Consider the following 19,480-nt stretch of genomic DNA (forward strand, 5'->3'; position numbering starts at 1 on the left):
GGAGCATTTTAATTTTTTTATTTATAAAATGGCAATTATTGACAAGACCATAGGATATAAGAGGAGTAGGGTTTCATATAATTCCCACCACCAGAACTCTGTATCCCATCCCCTCCCCTGATAGCTTTCCTATTCTTTAACTCCATGGGAGTATGGACCCAGGATCATTATGAGGTGCAGAAGGTGGAAGGTCTGGCTTCTGTAATTGCTTCCCAGATGAACATGGGCATTGGCAAGTCGATCCATACTTCTTTTTTAATTTATTTTTTTAAATTTATTTATACAGTGGAAATATTGACAAGACCAGAGGGTAAGAGGGGTACAATCCTACACAACTCCCACCACCAGAACTCCATATCCCATCCCCTCCCTTGAAAGCTTTCCTGTTCTTTATCTCTCTGAATGCATGGACCTGGGGTCATTATGGGGTGCAGAAGGTAGAAGGTCTGGCTTCTGTAATTGCTTTTCCTCCACTTAACCTGGGCATTTGCAGGTCAATTTATACTCCCAGCCTTCCTTTCTCTTTCCATGTGGGGTACAGCTCTGGTGAAGCGGGACTTCAGGAGACATTGATGTGGCCGTCTGCCCAGGGAAGTCAGACTGGCGTCATGGTATCATTTGGAACTTGGTGGATGAAAAAGCATCTGTGGGAGTATTTTTATGTAAAATTATAAAAAAAAGAAAAGAATTAACTAGAGGTGGTGGAGATAAACAAGACAACTCCATACCCTCCTTATGGAGCTCTAACTTAATCAGGGAAGATAAACTGATATGGACGGATGATACATACATTCATAATGTTTCTTGTCTGTGTAAAATAGTTTCTGCAATTCTCAAAATGACATTTGGATGATAAATAATGTGGTCACCCTAAAGATAAGGGTCTTGAAAACTGTTGGGTCATTTAGCAGAGATATATAATCTATACGAGAATTGAGAAGTTTCCTTGAAGAACTGATACTTCTCTGGAGGCCTAGTTAATGAACAGAAACCAGGCAGATAAGCATGACTGACATTATGAAAGAATAAGATTTTACATGTGAAAGACTGGTGCTTACAAAAAGTATCCCAAATTTCAAGGAACTGACCACTGAGAAGGACTAGAGCACACAAGAAAGTGATTTTTTATTCTTACTCTTCCTATTCTACTAGTTTATATTTTTACATTGACAAGTAAAATATTTCCTTGTACTGTTTACATTTTGGTTGACATGTCCTAGCTTATTGATTCCATTAAAATACATAATTTATTAATAAAAACTATTCTTTACACTGCTACCAAGTGAAGATAAGGGTGTGTGTGGTGAAATTAAATAGTTACTTCTCTGGGCTTTTTCCCCTCAAGACTGACAAACATTTAAATTATCTCAAGGGAATGATGTCAAGAAATAGAAGAAACTCATTTATTAAATTTTTTAATTAAAAAAATTGCTTTAAGAGAATAAGTATTCCATATAGAGCAGTTTATCTTTTTTTTTTTTTTAATTTTGTTAATACAGATATATTCTCTGTTCATTCTTTGACTCTCCCCATCCCCATTTTAAATTTAAATCATGTGTTCTGGTTATTTTGTAATGTTCTCCTTGACTTTTAGAAACCTATTAGGCTACAACAATAGTTTTCAGTCTGTGAAACCATTTCAGAGGGTTTATAAGCTTTTTTTTTTTTATGACAAAGTACAGTGGTAGCACACAAAAATTGCATACAAGTGCTTCCAGCTTCAATCCCTGGTACCACATGGATCAACCTACCAATATTTATGTCCAGTAGAGAAGCAATTACAGAAGCCAGACCTTCCATCTTCTGCACCCCATAAAGAATTTTGGTCCATACTCCCGGAAGGATAAAGAATAGGGAAGTTTCCAATGGAGGGGATAAGTAGGACAGGAAGCTCTGGTGGTGGGAACTATATGGAATTGTGCTCCCTGTTATCTTATAATCTTGTTAATCATTATTAAATCAGTAATAAAATTTTTTAAAAATCCACACCTCCCAGTCTGTGACAATTTTTTTTTTTCAAAAAGATTTACTTATTTTCATTAGAGAGACAGAGCAGAGGATTCTTCAGCTTTAATATTGTATGGTATTCAAAATGACTGTAACTGTTTAGGGGTTATGAAAGCACATACTGTTATCTTTCTCTTGTATACTTAGCACACAGGTAATGTACTTTGAAAGAATTATACATAGAGGGTGCTGTGTGGTGGTGTACTTGGTTAAGCGCACATTTCACCAAAGACTCAGGTTTGGGCTCCGTTTCCCATCTACAGGAGGATGCTTCATGAGTGGTGAAGCAGGTTTGCAGGTGTCTAGTTTCACTCTCCCCCTGTATCTATCCACCCCTCTTGATTTCTCTCTGTACTGTCAAATACAAAAGACAGGAAAAATTGGCCTCTGGGAGCAGTAGGTTCATAGTGCTGACACCGAGCCCCAGCGTAACCATGGTGGCAAAACAGTTATATTTAGAAAATAATGCTCCACTGAAACAGGATGAACATTGTGTAGGACCTTATATGCTGTTGTAAAGGTTTTAGTTTGGTGAGAAGTCATTGGAGGGTATAAACAAATTAGAAACATAATATGGCATACATTTTCTTTCTTCCATGCTGGAGCCATACTCATGTACAGTTTCACTACCCCCTACCCAACTTTTTCATTCAGATAGAGGGAGAGAGAGAGAGAGAGGAGAGCTACCACAGCATCAGAGCTTCTCCCCAGTGCCATGGCACCCCCACCCCCCGCCATGTGACATTGGGACTTGGCAAGGCATGCGCCCTTTCAGGTGGGCAACCCCTCTACCCCATGACTTACTTTGTTTATCTAAATTTTTTTTGCATCCTATGACTTGCTACTGTGTGTGGAGTATGGTGTAGGAACTGAGAGATGGGTATGGTATAGTAACAGAGATGAGAAGGAAATTAATTGCTATGAATTCGTTTTGCTTGAATTCTAAATGCACTGTTGTGAAAATTATTTGAGGAAGCAAAAGCTGTATATCAGTGTATAAATCCACTATCCTAAACACGTTGGTCTTTGCAAAATGCATAATCTGTAATTCATCTTTTATTGAAATAAAGGTGATAGAATGGATATCACATTTTCTAGAAGATGTATTGTTGTTCAAAATTTAATCAGGAAGATAACTTGAGGATAATTAGAAGAGAGGTTAGACATTCTCCTAGATACTCACTGTATCTTATTATTACATATCTGGGATTGTTGTCTGTGTTATTTGTGACCAGGTTTTTTCATGTTTTACAGAGTGATTTTGTTGATTAGGCAGTCACTCTACCCCCACCTTCCTGTGAACCTTCTTTCTTTGAGGCCATTGTTAGTGAGGAGGGATTCAGGAAAAGGTATAAGTGAGCAAAGAAAATAATGCAATCTGCATTCTTTTTTTTAATCTTTATTTATTCATTTTCCCTTTGTTTTTGCCCTTGTTGTTTTATTGTTGTAGTTATTATTGTTGTTGTTATTGATGTCTTCGTTGTAGGATAGGACAGAGAGAAATGGAGAGAGGAGGGGGAGATAGAGAGGGAAGAGAAAGATAGACACCTGCAGACCTGCTTCACTGCTTGTGAAACAACTCCCCTGCAGGTGGGGAGCCGGGGGCTTGAACCGGGATCCTCTCGCCGGTCATTGTGCTTTGAGCCACCTGCGCTTAACCACTGTGCTACCGCCCGACTCCCGCAATCTGCATTCTTAACCATACAGCTAAGTAAACATTTTATTTCAACAGGACAAACGTACATTATGTGTGTAGGGGTTGTTACTCTCTGTTGCCTGTAAGAGATAATATATAAGTAGACTCTCCTAAGTGTTTTAAAATTGGAGAAATTCTACTCAGATATGTAGACCAGGGAAAGTTTCATGGATTTTGTTATGATGAATGGGTAGGATTTACCTTTCTGTTTGCTTTTTACAGTACTATTGAAAGACAATATTTGCATATTTTATAAAGAAGTACAATTACACTATATTTAACTATGCCATATGGAAATACAGTTAATTATATATTTTAAAATTTATAATTTTAATCACTTAGACATTAGCCACTCTAAATTTAAAAGAATATATTCTATAGATGTTTGATGAAATATTATCTAATAGCAGTTAGATCAAGATATTTGATAACAGTTCAACATCCGTTTTATTTACAGATCTCTTTATTTTTTATTTAAAAAATTTTTTTAAAATATTTATTTTATTGATTTATTTATTCCCTTTTGTTGCCTTTGTTGTTTTATTGTTGTAGTTATTATTGTTGTTGTCGTTGTTAGATAGGACAGAGAGAAATGGAGAGAGGAGGGGAAGACAGAGAGGAGGAGAGAAAGATAGACACCTGCAGACCTGCTTCACCGCCTGTGAAGCGACTCCCCTGGAGGTGGGGAGCTGGGGTTCGAACCGGGATCCTTATGCTGGTCCTTGTGCTTTACGCCACCTGCGCTTAATCTGCTGCGCTACAGCCCGACTCCCTTATTTACAGATTTCTAATTGTCATTTTTGCTTTATGTATTTTGAAACTCTACCACTAGTCAGGCTCACATTTATAATTGTTATATTTTTAAACCAATTATTCTATTATCTTTGTCAACTGAGTTTTTAATGTCTGTTTTGTCTAATAATAAAGCCACTTTACCCACATATTCACTTACTCTGTGGTATCCAATTTTCCATGTATGATTTTCATATTATATGTGTTTATATATTTGAAATGGTTCTTGGAGACTACATTTGACTGAAATTTAAATGCAAGATTGACAGAGAGAGAGAGAGAGAGAGAGAGAGAGAAAGACAAAGACAGATACCTCCAGACCTGCTTCAGAAATGCCTGAAGCTTTCTCTCCTTGCAGGTCCTTGTGCATGGTAACATGTATGCTCTGTGGGCCACTCACTGCCTGGCCCTTGAGATCATTGATATTTTTGTTTAGCTGGCAGTCTTAAGACTCAAACTGTAAGTTGAACCTGGGTCCTTGCACATTGTAACTTGTGTGCTCAACCAGTTTTGCCACCACCTGGCCTCTATTTATTGACATTTTCTTTGTCTAGACTATTATATCCAAAACATAGAATTGGTGCACCTACAAATAAAAAGTATATACCTGGGGGTTGGGCGGTAACGCAGTGGGTTAAGCGCACATGGAGCGAAGCTCAAGGACTGACATAAAGTACCCAGTTTGAGCCCCTGGCTCCCCTCCTGCAGGGGGGTCGCTTCACAAGCAGTGAAGCAGGTCTGCAGGTGTCTACCTTTCCCCCTCTCTGTCTTCCCTCCTCTCACCATTTATCTGTCCAGTCCAACAACAGTGACATTAACAACAACTTTAATAATGCTTTGCTGGAGCCTGATAGCTAACCTGCAGGGGGACTAAAAATATTATCTGTGAGGATGGTGCCAGAGTTGAGAATAGGACTAGAAAGCTGCATCAGGGCAGAGAGTAGCCCCCAAGCTTAAAGAGAATATATAAATACGATTAGCTATTTACCATGTTGATATGGCCTGGGACCCATAATCTATTCATATTTAGGCTTTGCTAATTAATGATTTACATAAATTATTTCTTTGATGAACTTTTCCTTCTTCCCCTTTCTCTTCTCTTTCCTTTTTTTCTCTCCTCCCCCCACCCCCGCCTCCCTCCTAGAGCACTGTTCAGCTCTGGCTTAATGTACTGGGGATTGAAAGTTTTTTTTTTTTTTTGCATAACTATTTTATCTCCTTAGTCCTTGTTGATGTTCTTAACAACCCCCTAAAGACTATTGCACAATCCTCTATAGGTAAGGAAAAGAACATAAAGATTAAATAATATGCATAAAACACAGACTTGCTTCTTTTACCCATGTGGTGATAGTTAAACAGTGAACCAATTGTCTAGACTCAGATGACTGAATTAAGTTAGAGGAGGATGAAATTTTCAGCTTTTCACCGTAATCCACTTCAATTAGGTATAGCTGTGTTTACTAGCGCCAACATGAATTACAGTGAGAGTTGTTTTTGTAGTTCTTCCTCTTATATCACTGAAACCCTTTTCCATTTTCATCTTGCTCTCTGTGTTCCTAGCATCTAAATGTTAGAGTTTACCTTCTAGTGATAAACCTTGTTTTCCCCCTTTTATCATTTTAGTCAAGATGCCTGTTTCCTAACCTCACAGATGATCTGATAAAAGGAATTCATGTCCAGGGATTCTAAAGTAGATTAATCATAGTAATGTGTCTCAGTGAAATTGCTTCCTAGATACATATACTTTTTAATGTGTATTCAATTGGAATTCTGCTTGGGACATTAATTGTTTTTGTCAAGGAGGGAATATGCATTGAACTAGCATCATGGCTACAAATATATCTGTTGAGGTTGAACTCAACTTTAGGGTTCACTAAGGCAAGGAAAAGTGTCTCATAGGAGAGAGAGGACTGCTGTCACAATTTATGCCCAAAATTCTAAGTATAGAAAACTGGGTAGAGGAGATAGCATAATAGTTATGCAAACAGACTCATGCTTGAGGCTCCCAGGTTCAATTCCCTGCACCATCATAAGCCAGAGTTGAGCAGAGTTAAAAACAAAAAAAAAAAAGGTTTAAAAAAAGAAGAAGAAAAAGAAAAACTTAAGTGTAGAAAACCTTCTGTGTTGATTTTTAACTTTCATGATCACCCTATAAACAATACATAGGAGGTTGTGTTATTCACTGTTCAGTTGCACTAACAGACAAATAATCTGGAGACTTTACCCCAGAGTTATATATTTTTCTCTAGGGTGAAAGTCCAAGAGCTTGACAATTGGATGACTATGATAACCATCTTTGTTCCACAAGGTCATTCAGCTGTCCATGCTCCTAATCTTGTCTTTCCAGTGTTCTCCAGGGTATTACCCTCAGATTTATAGTTAAACAGGATCACCACCACCAGACTGCAATAAAAGGAAGAGAGAATGAAAGGCAAGCAACTTTCTTTCAAAGAAGTGACTCAGAAGTTGTAATATCACTGACTATACTTTAGTGAAATGTTCACAATAAGTAACTACAAATGAGGCTGTGAAAAATAGTCTTAACTGGCTAGCTGTGAGAATATAAATGTGGGGTTCTGTTACTCAGGAGGGGGAAATGGATATTAGGTGTCCTCTGGCATTACTGGACCAACAACTTAGAAGAGTTATTATTATTAGACTTTAACTAGGAGAGTGGTTAGAAAAGTAGCCATATCTATGGACTTAATGATATCAGGTCTGCATAAGTGGAGGAGATTTAAAATGTAGATAATTTCAGAAATAGAACTGTTTCTTGGAGAATTTGATGAAATACCTTTGAATTAATGTTAAAATATGAGCTAATAATTATTTTTTTTGTTCTTGTATTTTAGGCCTCAACTCCATATAGCATAGATTCAGATTCTTTGGGAATGGAGTGTATTATTTCTGGAAGTGCCTCTCCAACTCTGGCAATCAACACTGTGACTAACAAAGTAATTCCATCTTTTTAAACACATTTGAAATGTCAATGAGTAATGGATTTAATTTGCCTCTATAATAACAATTGAGTTTTATATGGCTGAGTTTAAAGATGGTATGTTTGGCTAACCCACATAAGGACTCTTAGAAGCTAAATCCACAATACTTTGAATTTTACCTAAGTTAAAAGAAAGTTGTATTTTGTCATTGTCACATTGGTTTCACTGCTCTCAGCTGACTTTTTCAGATAAGAAAGAGACAGATAAATAGAGTGAGAGCTCTTACGATATCAGTGGTTGAGGGAGCACATACTGTGTTAAAGCCTCCCTCTGGTTAGTGGGGGTTGGGCTCAAACCAGGATTAAGCACATGTCCAAGCAAGCACCATCCCATGTGAGTTACTTTGTTGACCAAGTAAAAAAAATATTTTTTTCCCCCAGGTATTGAAATAAGCCTGTGAAGCTCTAGATTAATTTGAATTTTTTCTGATACTGTCATTTCCCACTGATAGAATTTTTGGGCCAGCATTTTATTGAATCAGTTTATTTCAAAATACTGACTATTCTTCTAAGAAATTGAAAAACTTGTAAAGCATACAACAACGAAAACTGACCATAAAATTCCCAGGAAGTTAAAAAAAAATCCAGTAAAATAAATAATTTAGACAAACTCAGAATTTATTGGGATGGTGATTAATTTGTTGTAAAACACCCAGAAATATGTATGGCAGTTTGCTATATTTTTTGTGAAGCAAGAGAAAAACTGATGAGATACCTAGAAAAAGGGAAATACCCCTTCTTTACAAGATTATTTTCTTTTTCATTTGTTTATTGGGGGATTAATGTTTTACATTTGACAGTGAATACGATAGTTTGTACATGCATAACATTTCTCAGTTTTCCACATAACAATACACCCCCCACTAGATCCTCTGTCATCTTTTTTGGACTTGTACTCTCCCCCCCCACCCACCCCAGAGTCTTTTACTTTGGTGCAATACACCATTATGCAACTTTTTAATGGTTTATCCTGACACTAACCCTTTCCCTGCAGAGACTGTGATCCTTGAACTCAGTGGAGATGTGGAGTATAAGGTTGTATTGTTGCCTCAAGGAATGACAGCAGAAAATCTGTGGTTGAAATCCTGGTCACAGAAACATTGTATATATGGGGGCCAGATAGTGGCACAGCTGGTAGAGCACATGTGTTACAATGTGCAAAGACCGGCTCGAAAAATTTTTTTATTTATAAAAAGGAAACACTGACTAAACCATAGGATAAGAGGGGTACAACTTCACACAATTACCGCCACCAGGACTCTGTATCCCATCCCCTCCCCTGATAGCTTTCCTATTCTTTAGCCCTCTGGGAGTATGGACCCAAGGTCATTGTGGGATGCAGAAGGTGGAAGGTCCGACTTCTGTAATTGCTTTCCCTCTGAACATGGGCATTGACAGGTTGATCCATACTCCCAGCCTGTCTCTCTTTCCCTAGTGCGGAAGGGCTCTGGGGAAGCAGAGCTTCATTACACATTGGTGGGGTTGTCTGTCCAGGGAAGTCTGGTCAGCTTCATGCTAGCATCTGGAACCTGGTGATTGAAAAGAGAGTTAACATAAAAGCCAAACAAATTGTTGACCAGTCATGGACCTAAAGGCTGGAATAGTGCAGATGAAGAATTGGGGGAGGGTTCTCCATTTTGTAGATAGCTAGTAGGCATATTTTAGTTATATTCCAAAGGGCCTGTGGCTATACTAATTTTTTTCTTTTTCTTTTTTCCCCTGAGCCTGAAATCTGATATGCAGGTGGATTCAAGTTATTGTCTGGGGAGATGATGTCATGGCTGGCAGAAGGATACAAGATTATTTTCTTAATCTTTTACCTCAGAACCCATAAGTGTACATACATACATATATATATATATATATATATATATATGTGTGTGTGTGTATATATATTTTTGTTTGTTTGTTGTTGTTGTTTTGTAAGGATTATGTTTGATTTTTGTGTTAGAAATCAAACCCAGGACCTCATATGTGAGAATTGTTTGCTGTACCAATGAATTGCATGCTTGGCCACCCCTTTTCTTTTTAAAATTTTTCAAATTTTCATAGAGATAAATGCAGAACCTCATAAACATAAAACATATGCTTTATGCTTGTGCTACATCCTCAGTATTCTGGGAGGATTATGAAGTAACTCAAGTTTATCCTTTCTTACTAGATCATGAAACTCTAAAGTCATGTGTTTCTCACATTCATGCTCATACTACTTTGATCTTGCTTTCACCCTTTCTCCCTTGCTGTCATTTGTTTTTGCCATGTCTGTATCTCTCACTTTTCTCAGATACACATATAAAGATAAAATGTATACATACATAATTGCCCTAATGTAGTACACACAGGATCTTTTTATGTTCAGAAGGAGATAATTAATAAACAGAAAAGGCGAATTATAATCAAAGTGACTAATCAGAATTTCAGTTCTGAATGGAAGCTGGTATAATAGGTGATTTAAACAAAATGTAAAAATTTGTATTTTTTCATTTATTGGATAGAGATAGAGACTGAAATGGAAGGAGTGGTAGGAAGAAAGACACCTGTAGCACTGCTTTACTGTCACGATTTTCCCCCTAGGTGGACACTAGGGGCTTGAACCTAGGTCCTTGTGCATGGTAACATGTTTACTTACCTGAGCAACCATGACTTGGCATTTATATACGTGATTTTTCCCAGAGTGGAGTGAGTGAGAGAGAGAGAGAGAGAGAGAGAGAGAGAGTGTGTGTGTGTGTGTAGTGATAATTTCAAAACTACATTGTAGAACTACCAGATGAGTTCATCTTTGTAGATAAACTAGAAATTTGTACATTTAAAAGTCATCTTTTATGTTGCTTGAGAATTTTCAGTGAAGTGGATAGATTAGAATCAGAAATATCTAGTATTGCTCTTTGTAGCAGTATAAGCAGGAAATCCTGTGACCTAAATATAGATACTTGAGACTGGTAGGAAATATTCTGGAACTTCTTGCCTAAGTCAAAAGAGCTAAAGTCTTTAGTTTTTCTCAACATGATGTAGTAGCTTATATCAGAATGATCCTTTTCACTCTCTGTATACTGCCATCTCACCCCAGACTATGCTGAACAACAGTCTAGTCCTACTAATCATGGAGGGTAGGCACCGGTTAGTACTTGGATGGGTCCTTTGGGACATTTTCCAATTTTTGATGTATGGTATAGATGTTAAACAGAAAGCAGGTGCCTAGAGTAGGTTTTAGGACACTGCAGAGATGATCTTCCTGAGTTGAGGTGGATCTGGGAAATCATGGAATCCTCAGTGGCTAATATTCACAGGGCAGGATACCAGAGTGGAGAACTATACAGAAAGAATTCCAGAGATGTGGAGTGAGTGCTCCATTGAGTTGACTATTCAGTCATTGCAGGAGACTAAAGGTAGAGAAAGAAACACTTGAAATAATTTATATGGACAATCATTGCAACTCTTTTAGGACCGTGCATAGTTTACTGTTACCACCAGAGTGAAATACTTCATAATTTACAGACCATTAAGGTGTGCTCAGGAATTTTCCTTAGTAGTTGGACAAAATGACTCTTGATCAAAGTGCTGCCTTTGTCCTTCCTGTATACCTTAAAAACATAGCCAGGAAGTCGGGTGGTAGCGCAACAGGTTAAGTGCACGTGGCGCAAAGCGCAGCGACCAGCTGAAAGATCCTGGTTTGAGCCCCCGGCTCCCTACCTGCAGGGGAGTCTCTTTACAGGCGGTGAAGCAGGTCTGCAGGTGTCTATCTTTCTCTTCCCCTCTCTCTTCCCCTCCTGTCTCCATTTCTCTCTGTCCTATCCAACAACGACAACAACAACAATAATAACTACAACAACAATGAAAAACAAGGGCAACAAAAGGGAAAAATAAATAAATATAAAAAAATTTTTAAAAAGCATAGCCAAAGGGATCAAACTATTTTAAACTAATATCATTTTTTAAAAATATTTTTTAATATTCATTTTATTCCCTTTTGTTGCCCTTGTTTTATTGTAGTTATTATTGTTGTCATTGTTGTTGGATAGTGTCATTTCATTTACTGTCTTTATAATTACATTGATGAGGGAAGATAAAAAGAACCCGAGCCATCATTGGAAACTACATTAATTCAAGAAGCTGCTCTTCTTATACATCACTTTAATTCAAATCACAGTTTCCAAAAAATTATCCAAGATGATTAGTAAGGACTTACTGTAATTCAGTTCTAGTAAGGTGAATAAAATTCACCCTTAAAGTAATTGGGGCCATGGATGTAGTGTAGAGGTACATACAAGATTTACCAGGTTTCACCACCTAACAGTAGCCAGAGCTGAGCAGTGTTCTGGTCAAAGGGAGGGAGAAAAAGAAAAGATTTTAGTCTTTTTTTTTTTAATGTATATAGTTCCAGTTTACTATGGCTCATTTTTAAAAAAATATCTTTATTTATTGGATAGAGACAGAATTCGAGAGGGAAGGGGGAGATAGGAAGAGAGGCAGAGAGATACTTGCAGCTCTGCTTCAGAACACTTGCAAAGCTTTCCCCCTACAGTTGGGGACTGGGGACTCAAACCTTGGTCTTTGTGCATTTAAGCACGTGCACTCAACCAGGTGTGCCACCATCCAGCCACACTGTGGTTCATATTAACCAGTAGGAGCTGGACTTGAATCTTAGTCATGTGCATGACAAAGTAGACACCCACCTGCTGGCCTGATTAAATATTTTTCTTTTTAAAGACTTTATATCTTTAGAGAAATTGATAGAGGAAGAGGAGGAGAGGCACCTGTAGCCCTGCTTCACCACTTGTGAAGCTTTCCCCATGCAGGTGGGGACCAGGGCCTTAAACCTGGGTCCTTGTGAGTGCCTAATCAGGTGTGCCACTGCCTGGCCCTGAGAAAAATATTTCTATTTTAATAGTTGAATTTTCTGTCATGTAAACATTTTGAAGGGCTAGGTGAGGTCATATACATGTTACAATGCTCAAGTACCTGGGTTCAAGCTCCTGGTCCCCATACACATTGGGGAAGCTTCATGTGTGGTGAAACAGTGCTACAGGCATGTTTTCTCTTTCCTTATTAATTTCTCTCTGCCTTATCAAATAAGTAAATAAAACTTTAAAAGAACCTTAAAGACAGGAAGATCTTTACATGCCATATATTGGACAAAAGGCTAATAACCAAAATATATAAAGAACACACCAAACTCAGTAACAAAAAATAAAACAACAACAACAACAACAAAACAACAACAAATGACCCCATCCAAAAGTGGGGAGAGGATATGAACAGAATATTTACCAAAGAGGAGATCTAGAAAATCAGTAGACATGAAAAAATTCTCCAAGTTATTGATTGTCAGAGAAATGCAAATTAAGATGAGATACCACTTTACTCCTGTGAGAACATCATACATTAGAAAGAATAGTAACAACAAATGCTAGAGAGGTTATGGGGATAAGGGACCTCTCCTGCACTCCTGGTGGGAATGTAAGTTGGTCCAGCCCTTGTGGAGAGCAGTCTAGAGAACACTTACAAGGTTAGAAATGGACCTACTCTATGATCCAGCAATTGCTCTCCTGGGGATATATCCTAAGAATCAAACACACCCATCCAAAAGGTCTGTGTATACCTGTGTTAATAGCAACACGATTTGTAGTAGCCAAAACCTGGAAGTAACCCAGATGTCCAACAACAGATGAGTGGCTGAGAAAGGTGTGTGTGTGTGTGTGTGTGTGTGTGTGTGTGTGTGTGTGTGTGTGTACACACACCTGTGTTAATAGCAACATGATTCGTAATAGCCAAAACCTGGAAGTAACCCAGATGTCCAACAACAGATGAGTGGCTGAGAAAGAGAGAGAGAGAGAGAGAGAGAGTGTGTGTGTACACGTGTACATGTACACCTTTGTTAATAGCAACATGATTTGTAATAGCCAAAGCCTGGAAGTAACCCAGATGTCCAACAATAGATGAGTGGCTGAGAAAGGAGAGAGACAGAGAGAGAGAGAGATAGAGGGAGGGAGGGAAGGAGGGAGAGAGAGAGAGAGAGAGATCAAGAATGGTGAATTCACTTTCACCCCATCTTGGACAGAGCTCGAAGAAATGATGTTAAGTGAGACAAACCAGAAAGAGAAGGGTGAATATGGGGTGAATATGAGTGGGGTCACCCCACTTATAGAAGTTGAGAAGAACAGAAGAGGAAGCATAAAGTAGAACTTGGACAGTTTGGTGTATTATACTAAAGCAAAGGACTTGGGGGGGTGCAGGGAGGAGTGAGGCTTTCAGGTCCTAAAGCATGATGGTAGAGGAGGGCTGAGAGTGTTTTGCAGAAAACTGAGAAATTTTACACATTTACCAACTGTATTTAGTGTAAACTATTAGTCTCCTAACTAAAAAAAAATGCGCCTTAAAAAGGGGGGTAGGGGAGATAGCATAATAGTTATGCAAATAGACTCATGCCTGAGATAAGCCGGAACTGAGCAGTGCTCTGGTTAAAAAATAAAACACCCTAAAAAAATTTTTTTTTTAATTAATACATTTAAAAAAAAAAACAAACAAGTTTTAACCTGTAGCATGCCAATTATAGGTAAGAGTAACATAAAACCAAGCTCTTTGGTGCCTTAATTTTAAGATTGAAAAATGGCTTTGAAATCAAAGTTTGGTAATTGATTTTCTATTACTCTGATCTGGGTGGTGATTACTAGGTATAACCATTTTATAAGGAGCTCATAACGTATGCACTTTATATCTGTTAAATTTTAATAAAAATGTCTACCTTCTGTATAAAATAGGATTTGTCTAAGGAAATTAGTGGCTAAAACATGACCAAAGGATGCATGTAATTTGTTGATATTATTTTTTTAGCTTTTGATTGTTCCTAGGAATCTCTAAGCAGTTTTTCAAATGAAATTTACACTGCAGGTATTTGATAGAAAATCTTTGCCAGAAGTTTCTTTTTTTTAATCTTTTTTTTAAAGATTTTATTTATTTATTAATGAGAAAGATAGGAGGAAAGAGAGAAAGAGCCAGACGTCACTCTGGTACATGTGCTGCCAGAGATTGAACTCATGCTTGAGAGTCTAGTTCCTAAGCCACTGCACCACCTCCCCGACCACCCAGAAGTTTCTTTATTCTCAGTCTCCTCCACCTCTTTATTTCGTTGACATGTAATTATTCTTAGCTACTGTGAATTCCTAGCTATTGAGGATGTAGGTTTTACCACAAGTTTAGAGTATATATGCCTAATTTTCTCCATACTTGGTCTCTTGTTATATATGATTACTGAGCATGACCCTATTTTCCACATGTACAGTGTAATGATAGATGAGTTGATTATTAAATCAAGCAAATACTAATTAAGTGTATACTTAGAAGAAATTATAATGCTGTGTTAGATTACCGCTTGGGGAATCAGGAAGTATGACAGTCTAATATTGTATAAAAAGTTCCTTAAAATGTTCAAACTGAGGACCTAGTGTGGTTTGAATTGTAATATGGAAAACTGAGAAAAGTTACACATGTACAAACTATTGTATTTCATTTATTTCACTGTTGACTGTAAACCATTAATTCCCCAATAAAGAAATTAAAAAAAAAAAAAGTTCAGACTACTGACATTCCCCAAATGTAGAAAATTTGACCTTACAATTTGTGGTGGACAGCAAGTTTTTAAAAATTTATTTATGTATCTGTTTGTTTTTTATTTCCACCAGAGTTGTCACAGGGGCTCAGTGCCTGCACTGTGAATCCACTGCTCCTGGTGGCCATTTTTTCCGATTTTCTTTTTTTTTTTTTTTTTAATTGGATAGGACAGAGAAATTGAGAAGAGAGAGGGAGAGAAGGATAGATACCAGTAGGATTATGAAGCATCCCTCCTGCAGGTCGGGAGTGATTACTCAAAAAACGGGGCTCTTGCACATGGTGATATGCACTTAATCGGGTGTACCACTGCCAGGCCTCCTTTTTTTTTTTAAAAAAATTTTTTATTTATAAAAGGAAACATCGACTAAACCATAGGATAAGAGGGGTACAACTCCACACAATTCCCACCACCAGAACTCTGTATCCCATTCTCTCCCCTGATAGCTTTCCTGTTCTTTAGCCCTCTGGGAGTATGGACCCAAGGTCATTGTGGGATGCAGAATGTGGAAGGTTGTTGCTTTCGAAGGGCTGGCTTCATGGGCGGGTAACAGACGACCAGGGACTCATGGTTGAGCTGTAGGCAGTATCTCTTTATTCATGCAGGACGCAGCACAATCTAAGACGAGCTAAGCTAAACTCAAGTAAAGTACCCTAAAACTCACAATGCTGTCTTTATATGTACTTGCCAAGTAGGGTGGAAACAGGATGTGACATAGAGAGAGTGGAGAGAAAAGTGACTGGTGAAAATCATAGTGTGACAAGGAGGGGGAGGAGCAGGTGAGAATCCTATCACTGAACCACCAGTGCCCTGGAGGGAGGGTGGTGCTTGTTAACAGCAGTTATGTAAATAGAATGAAGTGGTTATATAAATAGAATAGTGTTAAGCAGGGGGGATTTAAACCAAATGAAACAGAAGGGGTCTCATGCATACCAACAGAAGGTCCAGCTTATGTAATTGCTTCCCTGATGAACATTGACTGGTCGATCCATACTCCCAGACTGTCTCTCTCTTTCTTCCCTAGTGGGGAAGGGCTCTGGGGAAGCAGAGCTCCAGAACACATTGGTGGGGCTGTCTGTCCAGGGAAGTCTGGTCAAAATCATGCTAGCATCTGGAACCTGGTGGCTGAAAAGAGAGTTAACATACAAAGCCATGAAAATTGTTGACCAATCATGGACCTAAAGGCTGGAATAGTGCAGATGAAGAGTTGGGGGGGGGGGGTAGTCCTCCATTTTGTAGATAGCTATTAGGCATATTTTAGTTATATTCCAAAGGGCCTGTGGCTTTACTAGTTTTTCTTTTTTCCCCTGAGCCTGAAATCTGATATGCAGGTGGATTCAGGTTATTGTCTGGGGAGATGATGTCATGGCTGGCAAAAGGACCAGCAAGCTGGATCAGGGAAGAGAGTAGTAGCTCTCTAATATGAGAAAGGGGTATAAATATTATTGACTATAAACTCCATCTATTTGATGTGATCTGGGGCCCATATTCAGCTTAGGAGCCTATGTGACCTCTGCATCCCTGTAGATCTGAGCTCACATTCTGTGGTCATGAATAGGAACATTCCAAGCTGCCCCAGTATTGACCCATCTTCCTTAGGTGTAGCATAGTGTATGTTGTCCATCCTCCGCATTCTCTACCATTGTTGATCCATGTTAAGGGCAAGGTCCTATGGGAGCCTACAAAGGGGTCTGTTGTGTTGTTCCTGATAGGAATGACTGGTAACAATGGAGAGAGGGATTTATTTGAGGTCTAGGCCCATCATGTCTGTTTTGGAACCTCAGAACTCCCCAAATAGGGCCTCAGCTGATGGGGTGGTCAGGCCTTCTTTTTTAAGTAGTCACAGTCCTGATATGTGGAACACCATGAACAGTACTAGGTGAGCTCCATATATAGTGGAGCATTGCTATGGTGCCTCTATCTTTCTCTCTCCTTAACAACAACAGAGCAGCAAAAGAAAGGAAAAGAAAATGGAGTAAGGTGGCTTCTCAGTGGTATTACTCATGTGTGAGACCCTGGCTTTATTCCTTGGTGCCACATTTAAAAAAGAAAAAAAAAAACTGCCACAAAAAAAATAATAGTGCTTATTTTAACTCAAGCAATTAAAAATATAACGAGAGTACCCAGTACCTTGTCAGTTAAAAATTACTAATGGTTTAATAAACCATCATTCACAGCTAATGCATTTATTTCCCAATATTGTTATTTTTTTTATCTCTTTATTGGAACTATTATTTTTAAGATTTAGGTTCTATCTCTTGTGATTTTTGCAGATGTGTTAGTTGAGCTTAACCTTTTAATCTTATAGACATTTTGATCCCTACAGCTGTGTATTAAATTATTTTTGTGTGGCATAATAGTTATGCAAAGAGACTCTCATGGCTGAGGCTCCAAAGTCCCAGGTTCAGTCCCCTGCACCACCATAAACCAGAGCTGATCACTGCTCTGGTTTTATAAAAACATATGTAGTGTGTGTGTTCTGTTTTGATGGTTAATGTTTTGATAGAACAGTTTTGCTTAAAACTTGAAGAGAATAAATATGGATTACAGAAATGCTAAACATTAAAAATCTACCATGACCTTCTCTTACTAAATGTTGAACCCATTACACTTGGTAGTAACTTGAATGTATGTACCATATATAGGATATGCCTTTTAGTTTGAGAGTAAGTTATTTTATGGTTACCATGGTAGGCCTGGAATTAAGGTAAACACAAAGGAAAAACTACTAGTATTTTGTCTTTCTGCTATATACTACCTTAGTTGTCTTTCTGTAGTGTTGCTTAGGAATATTCTTTATAATAGAGTCTGCTGATTGCTTACACTTTTCTTTTAATTCTAGGTAACATTATACAACACTGATCAGGATGGTAGTGATAGTCCACGCAGTAGCCTTAACAACAGTCTTTCAGACCAGAGTTTGGCATCTGTTAATTTGAATAGTGTTGGAAGTGTGCATAGTTACACCCCGGTAAGTCTTGGTCTAGTTAATATCTTTGTGGAATACTTATTTAATGTGCAAGCAGATCCAGATGCGACTGAAGTGCAAATCAGATGTGTATTCCTAAAAATTAGCTCATTATCTTACAGAAGTAGAACAGATTTCTACCTTGGGTACTTGGCTTTCACCAAGTTAGGTACCAGCATGGTTGTTTTTATAAATACTTTGGTTTACTTTATTCCATCTGTTCTATGTCCAAGTGAAAAGTAATGAGAATAGCAGAAAAATTATACTTTAGAGGAGTTCTATACTTGATAATATTTTATAGTGTTTGGTAAAAATAATTTAGAGGACATGTGTATCAGCTTACCTTCTATCAGGATATGTGAGAAGAATATGCTACAAACTCCAAGATTTGGGGTGTCTTGGTACCAATTGTTAACCATTGTACTTTCAGTTTTGATTTTGAAAACAAAGCTGTACTACCTAGGGACCTGTGTGTGAATATTCTTGTTCCTATGCTGATCATGTTATCTTACATTTCTTTTAAAATCATTTTGCAGTTGTCTTCCCCTGTAGATAGTGAACCAGGTCTAACAGTCATATACTGTTTTGTTCCATTAGTATAGTTTTTTTAAAAAATTGTGATTCATAAAATTACAAATAATGGGGTATAATTCCACACCATTCCCACCACCCAAGTTCTGTGTCCCCATTCCCTCCATTGGGAACTGCTGTGATTCTCCAAAGGTCACAGATAAAGGTTGATTTTTATTTCTATAACTATCTGTCTGTTATATTTTCCCCTCACTTTTTTCTATGGTCCTGCCTTCTCTTCTCTTTTAAGTTATACCTATACCTATTACTACTTCCAAATGTCTTTCCTTTTCTCCTTTCTCTGGGTCCTCTGGAATTGAGCTTCAGAGCCCTCTAGTCATCTTTACATAACTCCCCCCCCCCCCCGTATGAATCAGAATTCTTTTTGGGGTGCAGAAGGTTGGAGGTCTGGCTTCCGTAATTGGTTCTCTGCTGGACATGACCATCAGCAGGTTGATCCTTACCCCCAGCCTGTTTCTATCTTTACCTAGTGCCGTTATTATAAACTTGTTTTCACTACATCATCCCCTGTTGCAGAATAAGTAAATAGGTTAAAAAACCAAAACAAACAAAAAACCCATATAGCACAAAGATGTAGCTATATGGTAGGGGAGTAATGCTGAAATAAGAAAATAATACAAGGGGAAACACATAAGAGAACAGAATGAAAATTCGCATTGAATATAAGGGGAAAAGAAAATAGTAACTGCAAAACAGTTATCGGGGAAAAACAGTTACCAGTGCATTGGGTTAGGGAAAAAAAAAAAATTTCCCCCAGAATACAAAAAAAAAAAAAAAAAAACACTTAAAAGGAGGCTGGATGGTAGCACACTGGGTTAATCA

The 19,480-nt window shown here is 38.0% G+C and overlaps 1 protein-coding gene across 4 annotated transcripts in view; it reads left to right on the forward strand.

The window, feature by feature from the left end:
- Positions 1-19,480, forward strand: part of FOXJ3 (forkhead box J3) — a 108,881-nt gene that overhangs the window by 69,723 nt on the left and 19,678 nt on the right. For 3 of the 4 annotated variants that reach the window (XM_016189577.2, XM_060206101.1, XM_060206102.1), the window contains 2 exons: positions 7,348-7,449; positions 17,942-18,070. In XM_016189577.2, coding sequence (XP_016045063.1) covers positions 7,348-7,449; positions 17,942-18,070 — 231 coding nt within the window. The remainder of the gene's footprint in view (positions 1-7,347; positions 7,450-17,941; positions 18,071-19,480) is intronic. The other variant, XM_007526107.3, reaches the window with a different exon arrangement.

Source organism: Erinaceus europaeus, chromosome 13 (assembly GCF_950295315.1).
Source record: "Erinaceus europaeus chromosome 13, mEriEur2.1, whole genome shotgun sequence".
Taxonomy (NCBI): Eukaryota; Metazoa; Chordata; class Mammalia; order Eulipotyphla; family Erinaceidae; genus Erinaceus; species Erinaceus europaeus.